At 41.0% G+C, this 27936-nt stretch overlaps 1 protein-coding gene across 1 annotated transcript; it reads left to right on the top strand.

Moving 5' to 3' along the window:
- Nucleotides 1-5170: 5170 nt before the first annotated feature.
- gabrd (gamma-aminobutyric acid type A receptor subunit delta) lies at nt 5171-27332 on the top strand (the record flags this gene model as incomplete). Its single annotated transcript, XM_084069161.1, has 9 exons — nt 5171-5241; nt 17748-17863; nt 20294-20361; nt 21967-22187; nt 22651-22733; nt 24600-24737; nt 25171-25326; nt 25617-25831; nt 26990-27332. 9 exons carry the CDS (start codon nt 5171-5173, stop codon nt 27302-27304), a joined length of 1383 nt encoding a protein of 460 aa, XP_083925287.1. The 3' UTR covers nt 27305-27332.
- Nucleotides 27333-27936: the final 604 nt, after the last annotated feature.

Here is a 27936-nt window from a genome sequence, read left to right as displayed (position 1 = left end):
GTTGTTGCCTTTGGAATTACCTTCATTTATCACTTTATTTCTATGCACTGATATCAATCAAGCCAAGCTCAGCATATTTTTTCCTCAACTGCAAGCTGCTACAAAAGAGATCAAATCTGTGTGAAATTATGCAAAATCATTATGTCAGGTATATGGAATTTCAAGATACGACAGCACTCATTCCACTAAATAATATAGGACGTTCTGTCCCAATTACACAGTAAAATCCTTCGCGTTAATGTAGTGAGTTACAAATGTAACCATTTATACGCATTTATTCACTCAGAGTTAAACCAACACTGAGGATTTTACTGTGTTGATGCTGCTGCACAGTAGCCTTCGTGAAGGCATTGAGTTAGACAGAATCTATTAAGGCATCTTATACGGAAACAGTAGTTATAATGTGGAGAACAAGGACTATGACCTAATTAAAGGTGAGTATAGTATAAGACAGTGTGTGTGTGTGTGTGTGTGTGTGTGTGTGTGTGTGTGTGTGTGTGTGTGTGTGTGTGTGTGTGTGTGTGTGTGTGTGTGTGTGTGTGTGTGTGTGTGTGTGTGTGTGTGTGTGTGCGTGCGTGCGTGCGTGCGTGCGTGCGTGCGCGCGCGCGTTGGTGAGGGAGGAGCAGCAGAGAGAGAGAGAGAGAGAGAGAGAGAGAGAGAGAGAGAGAGAGAGAGAGAGAGAGAGAGAGAGATCTCCCATCTAGTACATTGTTTGTGTTGTATCTTAATATCAAAGGAGTTCAAGACAAGTCCTAATGGAAGAATGTTCCTTGGGGTTGCAGAGACAGTTGGTTTTAATTCAGAGTCAAATCCCTTTCCCCTTCCCCAGGGTGATCGAGGCAGAGAAACCAGGGCAGGTGCAGCACTCTGACGACACTGCCACTATATAGTCCCCACAGAACATAATGGGGGGGACTTTATACAGAACTGAGGAATGATGGCTCATGTTATAACAGTTTACAGGATTATAAAACCACACATCCCACCCCAAGATAATATAAATGTTTTATGGTGTGGATATATCCTCCATTTTGACACCAGAGGTGTAGATTTAAATAGTTATGAACTTTCAAGTTGCCGCACCATTAAGTTAAAGCTTCTGAAACATCTGCTGCCGCTTCGGCAATGTACATATAGCTAATAGAGCTTCAGTCACAAGGACTGCTACACTGCTATAGTGTTTAAATGTGAACAGTCAGTGACCACCAAAGCCACATTTGCATTTCCCTCTATGGGGAAGTAAATTAAAGGGTTAACCCATTATGACTGAGGCCGATTCTACAAAATGCCTTCTAAATCAGTAGTTCTCACATTTTCAAGATTTTTCAGAAATGTTCAAAAATAACAGATGTACAAGCTTGCCGTGCGGCACGAAGTGCCGCGCTGTGAGCTTGTATATCAGCTATTTTTGAATAGCCAATGCAAAAATCTAAAATGACACAGATGCTTTCCCGGTTTTAATGAAAATAGATAGAGCAACTCTTCCTCAGGTGATTGATGTCAATGCAGGCTGTGATGATCAGACTGGGTCAGTGAGAACAGTCCTCAACAACTACATAGAGAAGGATGTTTGGCTTGCTGTGCATAAACCCCATCATTAAAGTATTTAATCTATATTTGAGAGTTCAGTGGTGCGAAGTCCATAGACACTGGTATAGAGATTTGGGGAAGAAATCAGGTCAAATCTACCATGTTCGCCACAAGTGGCAATAAGTCCAAGACAACAGTACAGGCCTGAAAGTTTGACCGGTACAGTGAAGGGGAATGGCGCCATGTGGTATTTTACTGGAGAGAATCAGATTCAGAATCAGCTTTATTGCAGTCATACGTGTACAGGGAGTAGAGGAGAGGGCTCAGCACGCATCCCTGGGGTGCTCCAGTGTTGAGGATCAGGGCAGGGGTCAGATGTGATGCTGACCATTCTCACCACCTGATGTCGGTTTGACAGGAAATGCTTGGGTGTAGCCCTAGGTCTCGGTGCTTTGTGTCAAGTTTCGCTGGGACAATGGTGTTGAATGCTGAGCTGTAGTCCACGAACAGCATACGTACATATTTGTCCTTCAGCACCTTGTTATCCATGTGCGAGAGGACAGTGTGGAGAGCCATGGCAATAGCGTCATCGTGGATCTGTTTTTGCGGTATGCAAACTGCCACGGGTCCAGCAAGGCAGGTAGCGTGGAGCAGATTCCCTCATCAGCTTCTCAAAGCATTTGCTGACTATCGGGGTGAAAGCGACAGGTCTCCAGTCGTTCAGGCCTGTCAGTTTGGCCTTTTTGGGCATGGGCACAATGGTTGACATTTTGAAACCTGCAGGGACCACAGCTTGGGAGAGGGAGAGGTTAAAGATGTCAGCAAAAACACCCACCAGCTGGTCTGCGCATGCTTTTAGGACCCGGCCTGGAATCCCATCAGGTCCCGCCGCCTTCTGGATGTTGACCCGTGTGAAGGCTGTGTGCACGTTGTCCTCCGAGATGGTTAGAGGGCTGGTCTCCCCTGCTGGTGTTGCTGATGGCCCCGCTTGGCTGCCGCGGTTGGAGCTGTTCTCGAACCGGCCGTAGAAGGTGTTCAGTTCATTGGGGAGGGAGGAAGGTGGGTTCACTTCACTTCTGTTTTTTGCTTTGCCGTCCGTCAAGGTGTGTACCGCCTGCCACATGCCCCTGATGTCGCCACTGCTGAATTGGTCTTCCATCTTTGCAGTGTAGGCCTTTTCGCCTTCCTGATGGCGCTGTTTCGGGCTGCGCGCGTTGAGTTGTGCGTTGCCACGTCGCCATATCTGAAACCAGCCTCCCATTCATGTAGATGTACACGTACTCCGCTGTCGATCCACGGTTTCTGATTGTGATAGATCCGAACTGTCTTTTTTGGAACTATGTTGTCTATGCATTTACTGATAAAACCAGTGACTGAGTCTGAGAGTTCATTGACATTATTCCCAGCGGTGTCCTTAAACATCCCCCAGTTAGTCTGGTGAAAACAGGATTGTAGCATAGCGCCTGTGTCCTCAGACCAGGTTCGGACCTCCTTATCAACGATCGGCCCTTTAAGCCTTTGCTTGTAGGGCGGTAGCAGCTGGATGGAATAGTGGTCAGAGCTTCCAACCAATTTAGGAAAAACTTTTTTTTTTTGGTCATTCTGGTTGAAGTCACCTAAATGATTGCGCAATCTGGGTGACGATTCTCTTGTGCACTGATAGCCTGGTGTAATTCCCTCATTGCTGTGTCCTTGTTGGCTCCCGGATGGATGTAAACAACGGCTACAATCGCAACGCTAAAGTCATGTGGTATTTAGAAAGGACGGCAGACTATATCGTCAAAAGTTTGAGGTCTGGTGAGCAGGCTGTCCAGGACTTTAACATCTTTGTACCAGTTAGTAATCAAGGCACAAACTCCCCCCTAACATTGCTTACCGCTCCGTCCATCTCTGTCTTTCCTGTAAGCAGTGGGGGGTGCAGTCCAGGGGGTGTGATAGAAATATGAGATGCTAACTCCGTACCCTCTCTAAGGCTTTGAAGGAATGGTCACTGCAAATCAATACAAAGATATTCTGAGTGTCTTCATGCTTCTTCCTATGGTGAAACATTATGATGGGAGTGGTCTCTTCCAGGATGACAATGCTTCCATGAACATAGAACGTAGAACACCGAATGAGGGAATATATTTTGTCAAAATGGTTTTACATCCCTGCAGTAGAGTTCTAGAATCTATGTCAAGGTGCAATGAAGCTAGGCCTGTGTTGTGTTGTGTTCCCTGCCGCTCTCCATGGTCCTGGATGTGCGCAGGGCTGCTCTCAGCCGCTGTCCATGGTCCTTCTTTTTCCACCATTAAGTAGCTAATCTCCGGCACCGTTGGCCCGATCGCAGGCAGCGAAACTGTGCACACACACTCCCTGGATGCCAGAGCAGAACCAGTTTTTCAGATCGGCATGTTATAGCGCCACCAGGTGGCCGATTTTTGCAAAACATTTGCAAAAATCGTTTTTTTTAAATATTACTCCTAAAGATTTTTTTTACAAACATCACGCACATCGGTTTACAGTATCTCTATAGTCATGTGATCAAGACGGATCTCTCAATTTTGAACAAAATGCCTCAAATCATGAACACAACTTCCGTGAAATGTTGCATGCACATTCCCACTAGGCTGAGGAAGAAATGCCACCCTTTTCACATTGGCCTGTTATAGCGCCACCAGGAGGCCACGATTCCGGTGAAATATTTTCTAGCCAAAAAGTGTATTTTAGACGCTCAGAGTGTTCCCACTAAGTAGAGTAGGCTTTCAACTCCATAAAACCGTGGTGGTGGTGTACTAGTAGCAAAAGTGTATTTTACATTTTTAGCCTAGGCTACTGCAGACGAGAGGCTGCGCAGCCTACGGTGCGTGCGCAAAGGATCGAAACGAAAGTTCTCTACGCAATGACCAGAGCTAGACTCAGCGAAAACCCATAGCAGGCTATGTCTACTGTAGACTAATTGGATGTTTTGTTTGATTTCAAAGAAATCAAAGATTTCATTTCTTTGATTTTGGTGATTTGCAGCACTTTTAAATTAACGTTTAATGTAGCCAATCTACTCTTACAATAAAAGAGCAACTATAGATAGATTTTAACATGATAGCAAGGATTGAAATGTGAAGGAAATAAGTTAACATGTATTCCTGTAGTGAAGTGATAGTGTGGTTAAAAGTGCAGACACGCGTTCACAATGTGTTTGACGATTTAATCTGACACCGCTAACAGAGATTAGTGACTCTCTCTCTCTCTCTCTCTCTCTCTCTCTCTCTCTCTCTCTCTCTTTCTCTCTCTCTCTCTCTCTCTCTCTCTCTCTCTCTCTCTCTCTCTCTCTCTCTCTCACGCATGATGCCACAGTGAAGGAGAGAGTGAGAGAAACGAGCCTGCTTCGGCAAAGTCTTGTCGGTCTGAGAGAGAGAGAGAGAGCTAGAGAGAAGTTTGCGTGCGCCCGAAGGAGCGGAACATGGGTCGTCATCATCATCATTATCATCATCATCACCATCTTCTGCTTCATCATCACCACCACGGCACCAGATTACTTTCTTCGTCGCAACGCAGAAACACAAGAACACATCATATGCTGTGAAGAAGAAAAAACATTGGGTTTTAGCCTATAATAGCTTTCTGATTTCTGGGAAACTTTTGGTGAGCTTTGGGTGGAAATATGGAGGTCCTAACTTTTCTCCTGTCTAGCCTGGTCGCCCTGCTCTATATCGGAGGGAACGTTTTCACAAGGTGAGATACGTATAAGTTATTGGTCATACCTTCACCCCCCCCCCCCCGGTTTGTAGCCTATTAATGAAGGATATTTTCTTTGTAATAGTAGCCTAACGGTACCCGTAGACTGTAGGTAGAATATACATACAGCCTAATGCGTTTTATGATGTATTTGTTTATTTATTATAGAGCATTTGCATATTCATACAGGAGTTCAGTTGTTTCCATGGTTTTTCGATTTCAGCGTCTCTCTGACTGCGTGTGATGATGTGAGAGATGAGATGACACACACACACACACACACACACACACACACACACACACACACACACACACACACACACACACACACACACACACACACACACACACACACACACACGCATTTCTCTTCCAATTGCGTTTTAAGTTGGATTTTTACTATAATCTTTTTATATATATAATCGAGGTCATGACATAAAATTGGCTCAAGTCTGTATTTAAAACTCATATGGAGCTTTCAATTTAGGCCAAATGATTCATTCAAGTCAATCCATATAGCCAGTATAGACAGCTTTGCCTGCATGAATGATCAGTTTTCAAACCTCTCTCTCAATGAATGTCTTCTAAGATGATAGTCTTCACACTTTCTATTCTTCTTTTCCTTACTGATTAATTTCCTTAATGCATGCTTACTGTAAAATAAGGCAATTATTTTTAGATGACCATGAGGTGTCCCATCGCTATACTGTAGGTAGCTTGATGCATTTATTTTGTGGCATATTGTCACCCACCTACACACAGTAAAAATCCTCAGTGTTCATTTAGCCATTTATAGGCTAACTCTGGGTCTGGGAGTGTACAACTCATTTCCATGTGTACACTCTCAGAGTTGAATTAACCACTTGAACCCCAGAATCCACAATCTGGGGTGAACATTTGCCAAAAAAAAATGCAGATCTACAAGCTCACAACATATTGTGTTGTGACACGTTTTTAGCTTGTAGATCGGCAATTTTTGGTGAAGAGATTAAGGTGTAGACAGAAAAAAGCGGTCCAAGTTCAGAGCCAATTCAGGTTCAGTTTAGTAAGTCTATAGAGGATTTAAGTGGTTAACACTGTACTGTACATGCCCATCAGTGATGGATGATGCACAATTTAGCATAGACACTTGGGCAGTTGCATAATCAAGTCTCATCTAATGAAAAGTACTGCACTGGTTATTCACCAGTACGGTTGACTGAACAATCCGCTTTTCTGTTACACTGATCATAAGCTGCTATGCACAAACTTGGATTGGATGTTTAAGGGCAAAGGGTGATTGCTGGTAGGCTATATGTCACTGGCTTTATCAATGGGAGGCCCATGACAGATGCAATGTTATTCAGGCTGCTTCTGTTTATGCTGACATTTGAGTTTTTCAAATTCAGCTGATATTGCACAGCTTTGGTTGAAATGAGGTGAAGCCCATGTCATCAGATAATGAAAATAACTGCTAATCATTGTTTGCTATGAAAACATGCTCAATGCCTTTAAAATGTACTTTATGCAGTTCTTTCATAGCAACATTAATTATACAATATGTAGTGGTCTTACTGCTGTATTTAGTGTCAAGCCATCATAGACAGGCTTACTTTGTAGGGGGAAAAAAGAAAAGCAAAACAGGTAGTTTTCAGCCAGTTGGTTTTTGTTAGTATGAAAATTCGATTGACGTCCCCCCCCCCCCCCCCCCCTCCTGAATATAGGCTATTCAACTAGGTGCGGTAGAATACCATTTGCCTTATCATGCTCTATTTCAATTCTCAGCGCAGACGACATCTACTGTAGCCTACCACTAATCCCTAATTTGCTAAAGCCCATGTGAAAATAAATGCCACAAAGTGCTTCTGGTGAAAAGGTCAAGAGGTGAACCCTTTTAAGCTTTGTGTGGATTTTGGACAAAACTGTTCCTTCAGCCATCCACCGGTAGAGGGAGTGATGGGTATTTTGACTTTCTTGAAGTGGCACAGTGACATTTTTTACCCTGTGATACAATGAATACCATACTGGGCTTTGATTTTGCCTGATCATCATGTTTTCCCTCTGAAACATACGCATACACAGTATACACTAAAATACACATCATTAATTTAACTCAGCGTTGTACTCTCTCAGTTACAAATGGATGAATCAACAGGATTTTACACCATTGGACTGGTTTAATCAATCTGAGAAGCATTTATTTTGTGTTGCAAGCTCATAAATATTTTTTCAGTAATTTAATTAGATTGAATCTATCTTGTGAAAGATGCCTTTTGTACATTATCACCTTTGGTGTGGCATCAACTTAGCAGCTCCTCAGCTGGCTGAGGAGTTTTTTATCCATTATGCTATGAAACACAATGGGCATGAAGTGGATGATGTCTCATTGTCTCTGCACTTACAAAATACAGAATTGTTAGATTTTATTTTATTTTAATCCATTTATATTTAAATATGTTACACTGTATACGCATTTAACAGGGGCTCTTATCCAGAGCGAGTTACATGTTTGAGATCAGAGTAAACGACAAATGCCTGGGTAAATAGTGCAAAGAAAGTCTTAATAACATGGTATCCAAATAATATTCTTAGCATTTGATCTAGTATAATCAACATAGTACAGAGTGTAACTAGCAAATAAAAAAAGAGAAATACATGTTTTGGTGACATTGAGGCAAAGAGATATTGACAAATGGCTCATGATTCATAAAACAGAGCTAAAGTTTTAGCACATACACAGCGAAATCCGAAGTGTTGATTTAATTGAACTCTAATCAACACTCCAGATTTTAATGTGTACCAGACCACAGGAGCACATGATCTCACATTGGGTGCAAAGGGAGAAAGCAAGATACAAATTATACCCAGACTGTATATTCTGCGACTTTGTATTTTGTACCTCTGTACCTCAGTGTTAATGTACAGTAGCCATTTGAAAATCATTGTGTACCAATTTGTCCATTTGGTTACATGCTGAGAGTTAAATTAACACCCCAGATTTTACTGTGTAGGCGTCAAGTGGTGTGTGTCAGTGGTGTGTTCTAGGTTTTTTCGGAGGGTATACGATAATTATTCCCTGCACGTTATGCACGTTACCCAGCACGCTTTCAATGGATGAAATGGTTATTAGACTGTATACACTTTTCCCCAAAAAAATCGGCACTGTATACGGCGTATACAGCGTAACACGGTAGAACACACCACTGGTGTGTGTGAGTGTGACAGTTATTAGTATCATATAGCACTGATATAACACTATTAACCAATGCTCTTATCCAGAATGACTCACACCGTTCTTACACCCGTGACATCAAAGGGGTGATGAGTTGTGACGGATTTGACTATCCTACGACTTTTGACGTGACAGGACGCCTCTCGCCATCACATGTTGATGAGGACATGATGATTTACTGCCTATCGATATGTAACTCAAATGGTGCTCAGTCAACTGAAGCGGACTTCGCACAGCTCGACAAAGCCTCTTGCTCGCCTGACGGCTTCCGTATTCCAAAGTGGGTGGGACTACTCGGACCGTTGTAAAATGTTTTGGGGGCTCCCGTCACGTCAAACATTGACGGATGGTCAGATGTTGCCATCACTAGTAGTACTTGAGAGAGACAATGTGTAGGAGTGACGTATCAATTTGCAGATAGGAAAGTTGAGTTGAGTTTGGACGTAAGCGGCCAAGCTACCAAGAAGTAGAAATGGAACGACAGTTCCATGACATGAAGGAGTAGGCTAGACATGGCACTGCAAATTAAGAAATACTAAGGTGTTTTTTATTTTATTTTTGGTTGGAAAATGGTTGCAAAAACAATGCAATCATATATTTTTTTCAGATACAGATCAGTGCAACTTATTCCAACACAAATACACAAATAACATAAAAAACTATAATATAATATCTTTTTAGGGGTATATTTTTCACAATAACCATTCCATGTACTGTAAATGTGTGTCAAAAACACAATTTTTGTTGCACCCAACACTCAAAGAACAACACAAAAGATTATGCAGGCGCCGAAAATTGTACCGGAAAATGCATTTATTTATTTTGAAATTAATACATACGCTTTCCAAAACATTCTTGGTGCTAGGACACTGCATCATTCGTTTTGGAGCAGTACTTAAGTGGTTTTGTTTCAAACTGAATTCTGGGAATCGCAGTTCAAACAGACATAGACAGATGCTGTAATGACATTATGACAAGCTACCTTAGGTGTCGCCAAAAATACTTCTAAAATGGATGTTACACAGTATGACCCGGACTTCAGCATTAGCCTAGAATGGAGCCAGTTAAAAGGTTACAGCGAGCCCACAGCTGACAGGGGTAAAGAATTCAATAAAAGGCTACCAGATCTTTAAAAAATACATCATTTCTGTTCATGACATACTGTATATTGTCTCTAATACATACAATTAATCATTTCTGAATGCAGTCATATCTTTTGATAACAGATGACAGAATAAGTAGAGTAGCATTAATTCCCATTTCTTTTAGACTATCTACTACTAACTATCATCATCATTCCTTACATGTGCTGATTCAGGGCAAGATCTCTCACCGTGCACAGGCAAAGTTTGGTCCTAATATTTCACAATCGTTGGTGTCAGTCCCACTTGTCCCTAACTCTGTATTCAAATGACACAGTAGACTGAACCAGCATAGTATAATCCTCCCACCTTCCTGGAGAGCATATTTTCTAATAACAGATGTGTTTGTTTTTTTCTGGAAATGCTGGACCAATTTCACAAATCTGCTCTTACTGCAGTATACAGTATAGATACAGTGAGCAGGGATTGCTCAGCTGCCCTGATGCTTTATTTATGCCGAAAATAGCTGATCTGCAAGCTCAAAAGATACCACGGTGCGACGCCTTGTGAGCTTGTAGATTGTCTATTTTCAGCATACACCGTCGTATGACAAAGTATAAATCAGGCCTAAAGCCTCATTAAGGTGCTCTAATTTGTACTGTGAGCAGAAAGCTTTATCTTATATTCATCCCAAAATGATTGAAATTGGAGTAATACAGCCATTTCCTAATCGCAAGAAGCTACCAATGAATAAATGTTCCCTGGTGCTGTACAAAATCATTGACCTAGAAATAAATGTAGGTTTTTGTCATTTTAAACTACATACTGAAAGTAATTACATCATTGAAATGCAGCGGGCATTTAAATGTTTATAAAGGTTGCATATAAAAAAGCTGTTTCTGCCAATTGTAATTGACGTATTGCAACCAGAATGTTCACCTCAAGCATTGCAATATAATTATCTCAGTCAATATGATGACCCATTCTTGAGAATTGGGACAAATCCTGTCCTACCAAAACATTTCAGATTATTATTTATTAACACACTCATTTTTAAAAAAGTTTGGTGAAAATCTATTCTTAATGGATTTACATATATGAATTACATAATATTTATACAATGTTTTGGTCTGGTTTCCTTTTTTTACATCTAAACTTGCACTCTGCCAGAAAACACCCTTTTCTCAGACAAGGATTCAACAACTTCAAAATGTTTTTTTTTGTTAAAAGCATAAAAAAAAACTAAACATCTGTATTGATAACATAGGTGTAAAATGTATTATTAATATCATATTTTTTTTAATTGTGCTTTTTGTAAACGTTTTTGCCCTTTAAAGTTGTGTCCGAGTTCGTTGTCAACTCCGTCAGATTTCTACAAAAACATAATTTAATGAGGCATAAACAGGTTTAGCTATATCCTAAGGTCCCCTGTCTCACTTCCTGGTTCTAAAAAGGCAGGAAAGCTGTGGAAGCTCTGGTAAGCTTAAATATTACTATCTGGTGTGTTCCAACCATAACATGTCAACTCCGTTAGTCAGTAATTCTATTAGCATTAATAGAACTCTAAGTTACTTTGAAAAGTAAATTGTCTACTCACTACGACTGTGGAATGAAAAAAACTCTGTCAGATGTCAACTGCGTCAGATATGCCATCTTATGGAGTTGACCTAAAAAAAAAAAAAAGTGGGACTTTGCTCATTACATGGTTTAATAGTCAACACTTTGATCTATTAAAATGTATTTTTTGAAGGATATACATTTTTTTTAAATAAAATAAAGGTTTTGTCACAATTCTCAAGAATGGGACTGTCTCATGAGGCCAGAAACAACTGACATCAACTAACAACACAAACGTTGTCCCGAATTTGTAACACTTTCTATGAAGCCCATGTTTATAAAGCATTATAAACATACTTAAAATGCATTCCAATCTGCTCATAACACTTTATAATTATAAGCACTCATAAATATCCATAACGCTTAGAACAACACATTATAAAGCATTTTTAAGATATTTTGGCTTTTCTGCTTTTAGTAGTAGCCTATAGTAGAGAATGACTGGATTTCAACCCGCAACACGCTGTCAGGCATTAGAGCCTATTTGAGGTATGCGCTTGGACCGCTAGGCCAGCGGGCAACCCAGATAGCATTGTTTTAAACACATTATAAAGCATGAACTATATGGCTCATAGGTCAGGAGCCTATCTCCTGTTTCCATAGTGTGAGGCAGCTTGAAGTACAAGTACACCCCCTGGACATGATGCTAGTATGTCGCAGGGTCTTACCCGCAATCCAACCCTTGCTGAGTGTTCAAGCAGGGAGGCATTGGGTATCATTTTAATATTCTTTGTTATGACACGACCAGGGATTGAACCCTGACTTCCCACTCTCAGGGCGGTCACTCTAACCACAAAATTCATTGAGCTGGTACAGTGTATACGATGCATTATAATCATTTTATATAATAACTAACTCATGTGAAAACATATCTTTAAATCAATGCAAGAACACACAAAATGTTTCTGTCTACACATATACTATCATTATAATGCATTATAACAGTGATTATAATGAATTATACAATTACTAAAATGTATTACAACTATGAGAATTATAATGAACTATTATCCTGGCCAAAAGTAAAAGCCTGTGAGTGTCCAACAATATGAAATATTATCATATTTGACCATACTGTGTAAGTAATTATAAAATGCTTTATAATGTGTTATGATGAAGAATTATGAGTATTTATGAGTCCTGATAACTCTATTTACTATACAGTTATAAGCAGATTATAATGCAAAGTGACTGACAGCCATCCAGGCTCCTGGTGAATCATGACAATAAAACATTTGATTCTGTGTCAAAAAATATTTGAATATTATACATACCCTTTTTTTTGGCGGTTTTCAAATATAGTTTGACACTGAATCAAATGTTTTATGGTCATGATTCACCAGGAGCCTGGATGGCTTGGTTCCAGGCTTAAAACATATATAAATATAAAAATAAATATATATAAAAAATATTTTTGTTAATCTCTAAGGGAAAAAAATAATGAGTTTTCTACCTGTGGCACCACAAAATGGCCGCCACTGCTATGCCCTAAAGGCATGACATTTTCAAATTGTGCTTTTCAGTAGCCTAAATCAGATGGATGGTTGTTTGTTTATCCATGATGTAGTTCCACTTAGAAATTGTACTATAGTTGGAAGCACATTTTAATTAGTTCTTTCTGCTGCCTGCCTTTGTCAGGCTCAGCAACACCAACACAGCAAGAGAGGATTGATGTTCCCTTTGAACAGGTGCAAATTGATGTCATTGTACAAAGCTAATTAAGCTTGTTAGCTAGTGTGGTACATTGCATTCCAAAGACATTGTAAATTTGAGATGGGTCTTTTGTGTTTCCTTTGTAGAACACTTAAACAAGACGCTTGACAAAATGAGGCCTCAGGAGATGCAGTTAATGAAGTGGAGTAAAATATTAAGTGGAACGAGCATCGTATCAAAATGTACTTTGAACTGTTTTGAAAAGAGCAAAGGGTGAGAGAATCATGAAGCGAGACTGCTTACTGAATATCCCAGACAACCAATCAAATGTTTAAATCCCGTTGGTGTTTTTCCCTCTTTTTTAAAATAATACATTGCATTTGTCTTTAATGTACCTTTGAAGTGAACGCTGTGATGTATGAAGAGTAGTACCAACACTTTTGTAACTTGGGTAGTATTTTGATCTTGATGTTAACTTTACATGCTATCATTTTAAACACACCAAATGCCAGTCATGTAGCACAGCTACGCAACATTTTTTTATTTCAAGGACCCCCAATTTAATATGCATTATGATTATGCCACAAACCCTCATTTGATACTGTACGATTTTTATCGTACAGTACAAATGGAACCAAAATGGACGTGTACGGGTCGATTTGGTTACATCTGTACACTCTCTTAGTTACAGATCCGTAAAGAGTCCATTTGGCTCCTAACTATCAATCATTGAGCTGGGGACTCAAGGGGTTGAGACAGTGATGTGGTAGACTATACTAGAGTCTAGGGCTGTAACTATAGATTTTTTGGCGGTTATTCTATTGATTACTTCACAAAGCACGTTTTTCAGTACAGTGTAAACCATGGGATCAGGGGGTCCGTGACCCCTAGGGGTTCCTCAGAGTTAGTATGGGGGGGGGGGGTGGTTGGGGGGCTCCAAATCATTTTTACATTAACCACTTGAACCCTAGCATCCCTATTGTGGGCAGAAATTCACAGAACATAGCCGATCTACAAGCGGCGCGTTGTGAGCTTGGTCTATAGCGATCAGGTGACTTGGAGTCAGACTTACTTAGATATTTAACTTAGGCCTACTAATACAGTACCAAAATGTAGAAATACTCTGTTACAAGTAAAAGCCCTGCGAGTAATGGCGTCAAAATATACTTAAAGAGGTGGTGCCATGGTTTTGCACTTTTTCTGTTTTTCATGTGTCTATGAGATTGATAGAACTTTAAGCCCCCTGGTGGTGTTTTTGTGGTGTTTTATGTCTTCTCTGACTATTTTGAGTTTCTACCTGGAGGCTGAAACCTTGAGGGTCAAACGTGCCAATAGAAAAACAGCCCTTTAGTGACATAGTAAAAATATACCCTCCCCCTCATTATCATAACACAACAGGTGTGGGCATGAGGTGGAGGAGGGACTAGGACAGGTGGGTGGTATACAATTCCTGTATACTTTTTTGAAAAAAAGTCTTCCTCCTAGCATAATACCTGATGATTATGTTTTAGGGGGGGGGGGGGGGGGGGGGGGATCACTGAAAATCACGGCACCCCCGTCTTTAAATGACCAAATATACCGTAAAAGTACACATTATGCAGAATGGACAATTTCATACTCATATTATTGGATTGTAAATAGTAATGCATTAATGTGTTTATCACTTACTAATGTTGCAGCTGGTAAAGGTGGATTAACCTACTCTATAATAATACATCATAATGTATTAATGTATATTTGTATTAATGATTTAAAAAGTTAAAGTTTTAACAAAACATTTGACTTGAGTAAACGTACTAGTAGTTTACACCACTGTCATAGAGACTTGGAATTGAGGTGACCAGAATTTGTAACATGAGACTTGACTTGGACTTGCAGTTAAGTCGCATGCACGTACTTCACAAATTAATATCTTATTTTGTATACCTTGTCATATTACACTCATGCAAAAGTAGTGAATATAGCCAATCTATGTAATGACATACCCAAAATAGACACCACATGCAAAGTGAAAAGTCTGTCTGTCGGTCCTATAAATATCTAACCGATGAAATTAAGAGCTTATGTTTAAATAATAACTACACTGGATCTATTGGAATACAGGTTCTGTGTGTGTGTGTGTGTGTGTGTGTGTGTGTGTGTGTGTGTGTGTGTGTGTGTGTGTGTGTGTGTGTGTGTGTGTGTGTGTGTGTGTGTGTGTGACCAGCTAATATCCGGCACCGTTGGGCCGTTCGCAGCGAAACGGTGCACGCACACTCCCTGGATGACAGAGCAGAACCTCTGCCCTGAATTTTTCAGATCGGACATTTTTTTTGTATTACTCCTACAGATTTAATCAAAATTTTACGCAAATCGGTACACATGATCTCTATAGTCATATGATCAAGACGGATCTGTTTGATTTTTCATATTCCATCCTGATTGGCTAAAATTTACATCTAAAGTTTGCAGGAGTGGCCCGTTTTGAACACAATGCCGCAAATCATGAATGCAGTGTCTGATTGCGGTGAAACTTTGCATGCACATTCGCACTACGTTGAGGAGCAAATGCCACCATTTCTTGACAGATCTTTTCTTATGGGCATAGGCGATTTTATGGGGGGGCCTGGGGCCCCTGGTGGACGGGCGTTTTTTTTCTTTCTTTTATTCTATATATATTTTTTGCCAAAATATGGCAAGTATATGCAGAATATATGCTGCATATATGCCATATTCAGATTCATATATGTGCATGTGGATATAAAGGAAATATGTGTTTTTTCTATGTTCACATATATTCCACATATATGGATATGTACATATATAGAGACATATATGCAGGCGGCCAATTTCGTATATGTCACATATATGATAAACATATATGTTGAATATATAAAAACATATGTTCATATATTTTCTTTGCCCCCCCCTGCTGGCAGAGGCAAATATCGCCTATGCTTATGGGAGTCCCTGGCACAAAATACCTTTCAAACTGGTGTCCGTGGCCAAATACATTTGAATTCAATTTGGGGGTGCTTGTTTGAGAACCACTGAAGAAACAACCCGATCGCCAGAGGAAACGTTCTCATTGAACGTTTTTCAACGTTTCTCAAAATCCGTGCATAGACTACTGGAAAACCACAAATTCCGTGCATAGCCGCCTCGCATCTCCCCCATTGTGACTAAACCATTTCGGAGGCGCGCAGTCTCAAGGGAATTGTCGCCGTGTGAAGGACCACCGAGCGAGCTAAAGCGAGCGAGTTGCCGTCCTGAACATTGCGACATTCCCTTGAGCCTACTCAGCGCCGTTTGAGTTACGTACCGATAGGCACAGAATCGTAAATTTTGTTGTGGGGACTGCTCTACTTCCTGGTTTTTCCGGGTTGCGACTGGTTACGCCCACCGTGGGACTCCCCGTACATATGCACGGAATTTGGGGGTTTCTAGGCGACTATGCACGGAATGACGTGCACAAATCCGTGCAATGTATACTAATTCTCTGGCGATCAGGCTGGAAGAAACGACTCTTGCCAGAATTAGCAACTGTGAATTAGTGGTAAAAAGAAAAAAGTCACACATTGATTCATTAATTAATTCAGCGTTCCCCTCTATTCATGTCACAGCAGTGATTATGAGACTAAAATACAGCTGCAAAATCAAAACAGTTTCAGGGAGGAAATGTCATCAACAACATGCCTGGAAGTACTTGATGATTTATGTTATTGTTTTTACTCTATGTTTTCCTTCTATGCTATCCATTTGTAACAGTGTACGCTCTCCGAGTTCAATTAACACTCAGGATTTTACTATGCAGTCTATATGTCATCGTCATGTACAGCAGTGGTTCTCAACCTGTGGGTTGGGACCCACAGGATTATTATTTTTTTGAGGGGGGGTCCCCAGATGACAGTGAAGAGACAATGCCATTACTGCATAAAGTAATCAACAAACTAAACTATAAAAACTGGTCAAACATCTGACAAATTACATAAGAAAGAGGCAGAAATTGTGAAAATAGCCGATCTACAAGCTCACAACGCCTCGCAATGCGAGGCATTGTGACAGTGACAGACAGTTTTTTCGCTGACAGTTTTTCGTACTGTTTTAGAGGTTGCATGTACTGTAGGAACAGAATATTTTCCACAATGTGTCTTCATTTCAAGTGTCAACTTCAAATGTTACTGAGTGGGTTTTCATGGTTGGTTAAGGATAACCCACTCAATCTGTCCCACATGATGACTAGTCAAATATTGTTTTGAATGTAAGAGTTTCATTTATAAATCTGTTATTTTAACTAAACATAAGCGATTAGCTTTAAAAATCCTGACTTGACTTGTGTGCACAAGAATAATTGGCCCAGTGTGGACAAGCTATTTATGTACTGGATAAATTCATGAAGTATACTGTATACAGCAACTTGAAAAAAATTATACATAATGTTTTTTTCTCATTTGCTGTAGTGTCTCCTCCTCAAGTTCAACCATAATTGTCTAGATTAGAACAAAGTAAATTCATTGTGCCTTGTCAGATGTCATCTGCTCAGATGAGCCCTACTGTTACAGAATTAAACACTGCCCCCTGGTGGTACATGTATTGCTTTGTAAGGTCCAAACCACAGTCAAGAGACTGCGTGATAGATTTATCAGCTGTCAGACAAATCGATCCAGTTTCCCTCGGTCGTCACCTTTCTGCAGCATGTCTGACAGACAACATCTGTCAGAGATGCTGCAGAACCACAACCCACAAAGGAATATAGGGCACAATGATGTATATATGATCTATAGCTGCATGAACAATGTTATTTTGTGTGACAAATCTCCTGTATTCAAATGTGTTATGCAGCTGCTGCTGATAGTTTGTCATTGTCCTCTCTGTGCTGGAGTTTCTTCCAGGTTTGTCCCCGTCACAGTGTGGGAAGGATGAAATGAGCTCAAGCCTGCTGTGTATTTTGTCTCCCTTAGGGCCATGCTGAGTGACATTGGGGACTATGTAGGTACAGACATTGAAATATCCTGGTTGCCTAATCTGGATGATTTAATGAAGGGCTATGCCAGAAATTTTCGCCCTGGGATAGGAGGTGAGTACGAGATCTACAGCTCGTGGCATTGGATTGCATTTCACCCCCTCACATTTACAGCCATCCTTAGCATAACTCAGCCCCAGACTATATGGGATAGCTTTAAGATTTAGTTGTCACTCTGCTCAATTCCATAACCCTGAACATTATGTCACTGCCTGGATGTCTTTTAATTTCTCAGGTTTTTGTTTGATTTAAAGCTGCAATCCGTAAGTTTCATGTCCTGCAGATTCATACCTGGGTCTCCCGTGCGGGAGACCAAATCTCTACTGCTCTTTCAAGATGCCTGCTTGTGCTGGGGCCTGTTGTGATTATGAGTTTCAGTCGATAGCCTACTGCTTGCAGTGGTGGAAAAGGTACTCAAATGTTTTTTACTTCAGTAAGTAAAGGTATCAATACTGCAATGTAGAAACACTGTTACAAGTAAAAGTCTGGTAATCAGGAGTAAAAGTACAAACGTTTTGGCATCAAAATATACTTAAAGTACCGAAAGTAAAAGTTCTCATTTATGCAGAATGACTAATGTTATCATATGTCTAAACAATTTTATTTTTTCAAATAGCCAAAGTTTAAATAGGGCTGAAGTGGTTAATGTTTGTTTTGTAATAATACGGAAAATCGTAACTAGTAACTTAAGTTTTCAAATTATTATAGTGGAGTAATTAAAATATTTCCTTTGTGATGTAGTGGAGTAGAATTGAAAATTGGAAATACTCCAGTAAAGTAAAAAATACCTCAAAATTGTACTTAAGTACAGTACTTGAGTAAATACTTAGTACTTACAGTAGTTACTTTCCACCTCTGACTACTTCAGAATTTCTCAACGGAAGAGTAGGGAGACCACATCCAACCACTGCAGATGCCCTAGCTATGCTCTACCATACAGATTGGTCAAAGTAACGTTTGATTCATTAAAATAAGTTCCGGATTGCAGCTTTAAAGATCTAGTACAAAGCTTAAGTACTTAAATAAGTTCAGCTCATGCTGAGCATTTGAACGAGACGAGTGTACTCAAATAATTCAGTGCATGCAGGGGAACATGTTAGCCTGAAGAGATTACTGACAATGACACCTTTTAAGTGCCACAAGAGAGAGAGGCCTGCAGGGGGCGCTGTGATGGAGACCTTGTTAAGAATGGCTGCAGAATGTGAAATGTCCAATGACCACAGTGATAGATTTCTCAATCTCACAGCTTAACTCATAGCTGAGCAAAGGTGAAAAAAAACAACGCTATTTAGGGATCCAACCATCACCAAACACCACGGCTTTGTATGCGACATCCTATGGTCTTCTACTGACGTTCCTGTTTATGTTCCATGAAACTATCACAGCGATGAGCCTGTTTTATACTCGTTGTACGGTGGTGTCGCATGCCGAAAATTGCCCTATTCATACGACATCGCCGTACGACAGACTATGATTTAAGCATTAAGATGACAAGTTCCAAACAAAAGGTTATTCATGGCCATTAGGGAATCATATATATCAGTTGGCACAATGGCCCTTTACTCAGCTCATATCCCATATTAGCCATTAATCACAAGGGGTATTGTTATTCTAAAACATAAATCAGGGATTTGTTTTTAGACTGAAATGGTCGGAATGACTTGAAACATTCCCTCGTTATCATTTCTCATGATAAATAGTAAACCTTCATTTGTTAATAATGCATGATACAGATGTATTATTAATGTCTATTGTGTCTTCTAAAGGAGACCAGTTCAAATTGGCCAGTTATTGCATCAGGAGATGAGAAAGTTGGCTCGTGTAACACCCTCTAAAAGTCAGCTCCATTGACCTTGACTTCCAATCAGCGTCACACTGCAAATTGCCTCACTCTCTACGCCCACAATAAATGGGCTATAGAATACGATTTGCCATAAATGGTTATGGGATAAGTGTTGAGCGATGGGGGAACAGTAATGTAGATTCCTTAATGTTCAGTATAAATAGCCTTTCTGCTCTGCTTCACCGACCTCCTATCTACTTTCGGTAGATTTCTGCCTCCAGCATCCCATGTCAGTGGCACAATCCATGCAAATCGCGCGCACACGCGCACACACACACACACACACACACACACACACACACAAAGCTGTAGCGCGCATGAATACACTCACACTCACTCCATGAAACTCCATTCGAGGTCAAGGTCACATGTGTGAATGTCCATGGAGTGCTGTGCCAACAACATAGCATGGTTATTGGTTAAGAAGGATGATGCTTAATCTATATGCACTGCATGAGTCTTAGACGCGGGGGGGTGTCAGCAGATGTAGAAATTGGTGATGTACAGAGGATGGGCGAAAGGTAGAGAAATATTGATGGGGAAAGAATTGCGGGTGGGGGGAGGGGGGGTAGGTGGAGGGGTGGGTAGGTGGGTGGGTGTTGGGGGGGGCCTATGTTCTTTTCTCACTTGTCTTCCTGCAGGCCCTCCGGTGAACGTGGCCATGGCTATTGAAGTAGCCAGCATTGACCACATCTCAGAGGCCAACATGGTAAAGTATACAGTGCTGTACAGTACATTCCTCTTTACCAAGGTCATTATAGTTTTGCATTTCTCATTTGTTTTTATGTTTATTTTGCTTTGGGTTTTTGTTTTCAGAATCACAATCAGAATCAGCTTTATTGTCACATCACAGGTTTACAGAAGTAAAAAAAGCGGGTTAAATTTGTTACCATCGTATTGTTATTTCCATAGAAAAAAAGAAAGGGAAGAAGAAAAGAGGGGGGGGGGGCAAGGGGGAAAGGAGTGTGTTTAGTTATAATTCGTTTTTAAAAGCAAGTTTGATTGTTTAGCTTTTGTTTTTTTTTTGCTTTTGAAAAGGCTAAGTTTTAGTTGAGCTTTTATTAGTTTTGGTGTTTTTTATTGTAATCAGGGGCAGGGCAAGATTCAAAAAGGTCAGAAAATAAAAAAACTCAAAGCAACATTTTAAAATAAGTATTCACAGTTTAAACTGGCACAGATAAGAAATTGGATGAAAAGTAATTTAATATTTCTGTATTTTATTTCATATCTGTTTTTTGTTATTTCATTAGTTTTAGTTAACTATAATAACCTTGCTTTTTACACACGCTCACCACAGAGAGATTCTCCACATTTCTCCCATTCTGCATTGTTACAAAGATTTGCATAATCCAGATGTATGCCCCTTGAGGATTTTGAAACATGCTTATAGTGAGGGACCTGTGTGAGACATCAATCCATTTTAAAAATAATAATTTGACACTTATTGGATTTTACCGTATGTGCGTTGTCGGTATTCAGAGATATTGCATAGTTCATATTCCTAAGAAACACGTGGCGCCTTTCTGTAAATGGGGACAATCCACGTTCAAACAGAAATTCAATTATTGTTTGTAATCATGAACAACTCATTCCTAAAGTCAGGCACCAGATAATCAAGGCCTACATTTTCACCATGGAAGCTAAAACTCCACCGACCATGAAATAGAGACACATTTTAGGATGTTTATCTAAGTGGTTCTAACCGAATGAGTTTTATTTCAGTAGTTTGAGCATTTACGGAGCAGAGCATGTGTCCATATTCCCGTGAAATTGTTCTGGCTATTGTCACTGGCCCTAATATCAGTGTCCCATTATCGATGGAACGACTCTGGGATTTGTCGTGATTACCCTACCTCATCAAGAGACAATCACATCTCTGTTTGAGTTAGAAAATGCAGTCCCATTCACAGATCAACACTGTCTGAGGTTGTGAGTTCATTCTGGTGTAGGCAGGGTGGCTTTGCCCTTTAATCCAGGTGATTATGGATGCAACCTGTGTTGGCCTGCTGACAGAAAAACACAGAGTACGACCTGTCCTGTTGACTTGGATCCAGGATCTAAATGTGATGCTGCCAGGCCCATCATCTCTGATCTCTTCAATGTGTTCAAAATGCCTTTAGAAATGTCCTTGGCTCAACTGTATCCCGGCGTGTGGTCTGTGTGTGTGTGTGTGTGTGCCTGTGCCTGTGCGCGCGTGCGTTCATTTGAATGTACATGCCTGTCCTTGTCATGCTGGCTGTACTGTACGTCCTTGTGTGTCTGTGTGCATGTGCGTGTATGATGCGTGCACGTGTGCCATTTGGCTGTCTGGCAGGAGTACACCATGACCGTGTTCCTGCGCCAGAGCTGGCGTGACGACCGCCTGTCCTACAACCACACCAACAAGACTCTGGGCCTGGACAGCCGCTTTGTGGACAAGCTCTGGCTGCCCGACACGTTCATCGTCAACGCCAAGTCGGCCTGGTTCCATGACGTCACCGTGGAAAACAAGCTGATTCGCCTACAGCCTGACGGGGTCATCCTGTACAGCAGCCGGTAGGGGGTGCCGTAGGGGAGGGAGAGAGAGAGAGAGAGAGAGAGAGAGAGAGAGAGAGAGAGAGAGAGAGAGAGAGAGAGAGAGAGAGAGAGAGAGAGAGGACGAGAGAGCGAGAGAGAGCGAGAGAGAGAGAGCGAGAGCGAGAGTGGCAGAAAGGGAAGGGGGAACTCCAACAATATGGAAAGGGTACAGATACAGTACGCTGTAAACTGCACAGTGTTTAGCTCTGAGAGTGAACTCTGGGCCAAATGAACCCTGGGTCCTTATGGTTCCATTTGTACTCTCTCAGAATTAGAAATGTATAAATTAACACTGAGGATTTTTACTGTGTACTCAATCTACAGTAAAGAAGGACAGAAATGGAACTGTAACTTAGCACTTACAGACATATAGTACGCCTACTGACCTTTAATGGTCTGCACCAGTTGTTTTTTAACTGTCCCCCCCCCCCCCTGCTTGTAGAATCACTTCAACGGTGGCGTGTGACATGGACCTTACTAAATACCCCATGGATGAACAGGAGTGCACGCTGGACCTGGAAAGCTGTGAGTGTGGTCATACTATCCTCTGGACATAATCTTACTGCTTGATACCAGCCTTCCCTCATCCCCCTATCCCCACCTACACACACAGATACTTTATTAATGAAGTTGATGAAGTTATCGCACAGACACTCGGATGCTGCGTTCATGATTTGAGGCATTTTGTTCGAAACGAGCCACTCCTGCAAACTTTAGATGCCAATCTTAGTCAATCCGGATGGACTATAAAACATTGGACAGATCCGTCTTGATCACATGACTATAGAGATATTGGCCCTCATTTATCAATGGAGTGTAAAAAACGGTGTATTTTTTGCCTTAAATTCGCCCGTAGGCCAACGTCCAAGTGACATTTATCAAGCAATCCTATACAGCCAATCCTAGGGTACATTTGGTCGGAGCTTTGATAAATATGACGACTGAAACGAGCGTAATTTAAATAACACACCAATAAATATTCTCGAAACGCCCGATTTTACGACATGAAGAACCGGAATACGTCCGAAAAAAAAACATGGAGAAGAGTTTCCCCATATAATTATAATCCCCGCCTCACTGCCTGTCAAGTCACACATGTCGCACACACACACACACACACACACACACTGTGGGCTGCAGTGAGTCCCGGCCGTGCCGGTGCCACCACTTTAATAAGAGATAGCCTGGACTGGAGCGGCACTCATAATCTGAACATTTATGGACTGTGTTGGGCCACACCAGGCCACACCAGTCCCGATTCCCGAAAATGCTCTCGCATAAGCGCTCCTATATTTTGAAAATAGCAGATCTACAAGCTCACAGCACGTCGCATGCGCATGCGTGAGCTTGTAGTACTGCTATTTTCAAGTGCTATTTTCAAGTAGCCAATGCAGCAGATCTGTTGAAGCAGTTTGTTTAAATTAGTTTATAAAATGTTATCTTTACACAGGGATCATTTATTAGTGTGATAGATATACATTTTGGAGTGGATACATGTGTCCAGATGCCTGTCAGACGGTCAGACAATGCTGCTCCGTAGTTGGAGTAAAAAAATGTGTTTTGCAAAAATCTGCCTCCTGGTGGCACTATAATAGGCATTTCTTCCTTGGCCTAGTGGGAATGTGCGTGCAAAGCTTCACAGCAATCGGGCGCTGCGTTCATGATTTGAGGCATTTTGTTCAAAACAAGCTACTCCTGCAAACTTTAGATGCCAATCAGGATGAAATATGAAAAATATGACAGATCCGTCTTGATCACATACTATACTATACTACTACACATACTATAGAGATAATGTGTACCGATTTGCGTGATGTTTGGACAAGATCTGTAGGAGTAATATCAAAAAATGGGTTTTGCAAAATTCAGCCTCCTGGTGGCGCTATAAAAGGCTGATGTGACAAATACAGGGCAGAGGTTTTTCCTTGGCCGCTAGGGAGTGTGCGTGCAAAGTTGCATGCTGATCGGTCCAGCTATAGGAAAAAAACGTGAATCGGCCTGTTATAGCGCCACCATGAGGCCATTTGAAAAACGGACTGACAGAGGGCAAAACATAGTCTCGGCCACGCCTTTGGCCCGGTGGAGACAAATATCATACCAAGATACTGTGTTATCGTAGAGGTCATCGCAATGTAAAAATATTATGCCCACTCGATGGCTGTTAAATGGGCCACTGACACGCTGGATCTGAAGAGAAACTGTGTGCTATGAAAATCCACAGAATAATGAGCCGTGTTACAAGCTGCCTGCTCCTGTCCCTCCATGCAAAGATAAAAAATGACACTGCGTCAAAGCACGCTGAGTAGACCTGGGAGCGTAGTATCATTTTACAAGATGCATCATGCACCACTAAAATGTCTGGTTTTCTGCCTGCATCTGTGTTTATTCCAGATGGTTATTCGTCTGAGGACATTGTGTATCACTGGTCGGAAAGTCAGAAGCATATCCACGGCCTGGACCAACTGGAGCTCTCCCAGTTCACCATCATTGACTACAGCTTTGTCACAGAGATGATGAACTTCAAATCTGGTGAGCTTTTCCGCAAGTTATTGTTGGAGCAGCCATTTCTAAAGTCTCTTGGATGTGCAAAATGTGTGTCAAAATGTGCCTGAAAAAAAAAGAAAATAATCAGTTTCTTGGTCTTCAGCACAAATCTGCTGATGAAAGACCTCAGAACTTTTTCAGATTCGTTTTTGAAGCCATCTCTGTGGTTATAATCTATGCATAGGCCATGCATCATTAGGAGACTTCCTAATGGGTAGAGATGACAGGACATCATTCTTAAAAGACGTACGCTTCAAGTATTTATATACAGTATATAAAAACATTTTTGACAGTAAGCGCAGTGAAGTGGTTTGCCAAAACTCTTTTGAACAACGGTTGTGTTTTTCATGAGTGAGACATTATAAAATGTGGTCATTGTACAGAAAAGGAATGGTGGTTCTGTCTTCTGTTTCCCCAGCGGGACGCTTCCCCAGACTCAGCCTTCGTTTCGAGCTGAGACGGAATCGAGGAGTTTACATCATCCAGTCATACATGCCTTCTATATTATTGGTTGCCATGTCCTGGGTGTCCTTTTGGATCAGCCAGACAGCAGTCCCAGCTCGTGTGTCCTTAGGTGATGAGTGCTGTTTCACTAAGTCAAAAGACTTTTGTACATTTTATACATTTGAAAACTTGGGGACCTTCTGCATAATGAGTAGCCTACTTTCTACTTTTTGGTACTTTAAGTACATTTTGATACCAATACTTTTGTACTTTTACTCAAGTAAATTTTGAATTCCGGACTTTTACTAACAGAGTAAAAGTCAGAGTAACAGAGTATTTCAACATTGCAGTATTGATAATTTTACTTAATACTTTTCCACCACTGACCTATGGTCCGATGTTCCTCTGTACATTTTGCAGGGATCACCACTGTGCTTACCATGACAACCCTGATGGTAAGCGCGCGCTCCTCCCTGCCTCGGGCTTCTGCTATCAAGGCTCTCGACGTCTACTTCTGGATCTGTTACGTGTTTGTGTTCGCCGCTCTCATCGAGTACGCCTTCGCTCACTACAACGCTGACTACAGACTCAAAGAGAAGGCCAAGAGCAAGGAGAAGGAGGCCATGCGCTCTGCGGTGAGGAGAACCTTCAGCTCCGGCTGCAACTATCGACTATGTTTTTAGCAATTCATCTATTGACTATTTTTTGATTCATCAAATAATCAAGGAGCATGTTTTTCAAATGTTTTTTTTTTTTTAATATTGAATCAATACAATAGTTGTAATAATAATATATGTTTTATTATCTACTAAATTGATGAGTCTGATTAACAACTTAAAGGTAGGGTAAGTGATATTTTTTGGTTAAAACAAAAAGTATTTTTTTTAAAGGTTAAATCACTATATTCTGATAGTAATCATTGCTATAGAGTGTTTGTTCAGTAACAGGAGTCTCCCCGTCTCTCCATCTCTTTAATAAACAGAAAATACATTTTCCGGTAGGTGTCAAAATCTCAGCCAATCAGGAGAAAGTACCCATTTTTAAGCTTCATTTTTATAGTGTTCCAGTTCCAATTTCTTCTGCTCATTTCTTTGTGTCATCACTTCAAATTTCACTTGTTTAATCTATATCCTGATTCAGTTCTCTATCCTGATTGGATAAAATTGGAAATGAAACTGAAACGAAAATGTATTTTGTGTTTAGTAAAGAGCTGGAGAGACAAGGAGACTCCTTTTACTGAACAAACACTCTATAGCAATGAGTACTATCAGAATATAGAGCTATTTAACACTTATTTTAACCAAAGAAAATCACTTACCCTACCTTTAAGCCCTATTTTATAACTGTGTGAAAATATTTGATCTACAAGCTCACAACACGTTGCATCTGCTTGTATCGATTAATTTATATCATCGATCAAATAGATTAGTTTGATTAACTGTTGCAGCCCTACATTCGGCCTCAGGAAACATTAGGCAGCAGTATGGTCTTCCTACCCACATTTCAGGACGCCAGGCCCACATTTCTGGGCAGAGAAACAACTTCCCTGAATTATCACAGGTTGTGTTCTTACCAGCTTGCATACTGTAGTTCCCAGATTTTTCTGCCCGACAGTGCCTTTTGAAGGGTCTTTTATGTCATTAGGCTGTTACCAGAGGAAACTAGTGTGGGTTCATGAGGATGTGGGTCTATGATGTTAGTAGGTGGAGACATCATGAGGTCTGACCCACACCTCAACCTAGCATATGCTAATACAGACCATCCCATACCTCTCTGCCTCTCGTCCTCTCCAGTCCATAGTGAAGAACGGTAAGCAGGCCATGGTGCTCTTCTCCTTGTCGGTCACCGGCATGAACCAGGGCGTTGTGATCTCCAACCGCCACTGCCGTGGCCAGCCCCCGGGGGAGGGCGGCGGCGAGGAGGCGGAGCCGTCGCGAAGGAGGCGGTCCCGGCAGACAGAGGAGAGCGAGGAGGAGAAGAAGAAGTGCTGCTCCAAGTGCGCTTGCAAGCCCATTGACGCGGACACAATCGACATCTACGCCAGGGCCATGTTCCCCCTCACCTTCGCCGTGGTGAACGTGATCTACTGGGTGGCCTACACCATGTGAGCGGGAAACCACGAGGACTCTGCGAATGGCCAGCGCTCACGGCTGTATATAGAAAAAAGGAAATGAGGGTGGAACGGTTCCGCTTTGAATTCTGGAACTGTGGAGATAGAAAAAAATGTAAAAGAAAGCTTCAAGAGAAATGAAGTATGTTATGGCCTATGAATATGGTAATTCAAGGAAGTATTAGAAGATAAAACTAATATGGACAGGAGGGCATCAGATTAAGTACGGGCACCTCTTCTAAGTACAAATACGTAATTGTACTCTACTTGAATGGTGACCCTATCCCTGTTTTCAGGTTCACTGTATCACAACTTTCACTCTTGAACTTTAACCCATTCAATCCGGGAACGCATCTACAAATGTCTTTTAAATCCTAACAGTTTCCTGAAAAACACGTATGTTGCTATATCAGTGGTTCTCAAACGTTTTCAGGTCAAGGACCCCCAAAATTATATGTATTTGGCAGCGGACCCCCATCTGAAAATGTTGTTCCAGGGATCCCCCAGAGGCAAAGATTTGAGTCAAAATGTTCCCTTTAAAAATATATATATTCATAGATTTGCACAATTTTCTCAAGATTTTTCGGTTGTAGCGAAAATGACACAGATGCGTTCCGGAATTGAATGGGT

This window comes from Gymnoscopelus microlampas (assembly GCF_963454915.1).
Source record: "Gymnoscopelus microlampas genome assembly, chromosome: 10".
NCBI classification, from domain to species: Eukaryota; Metazoa; Chordata; class Actinopteri; order Myctophiformes; family Myctophidae; genus Gymnoscopelus; species Gymnoscopelus microlampas.
The sequence above is the reverse complement of the archived record's forward strand: the minus strand, read 5'-3'. Positions and strand labels throughout refer to the sequence as shown.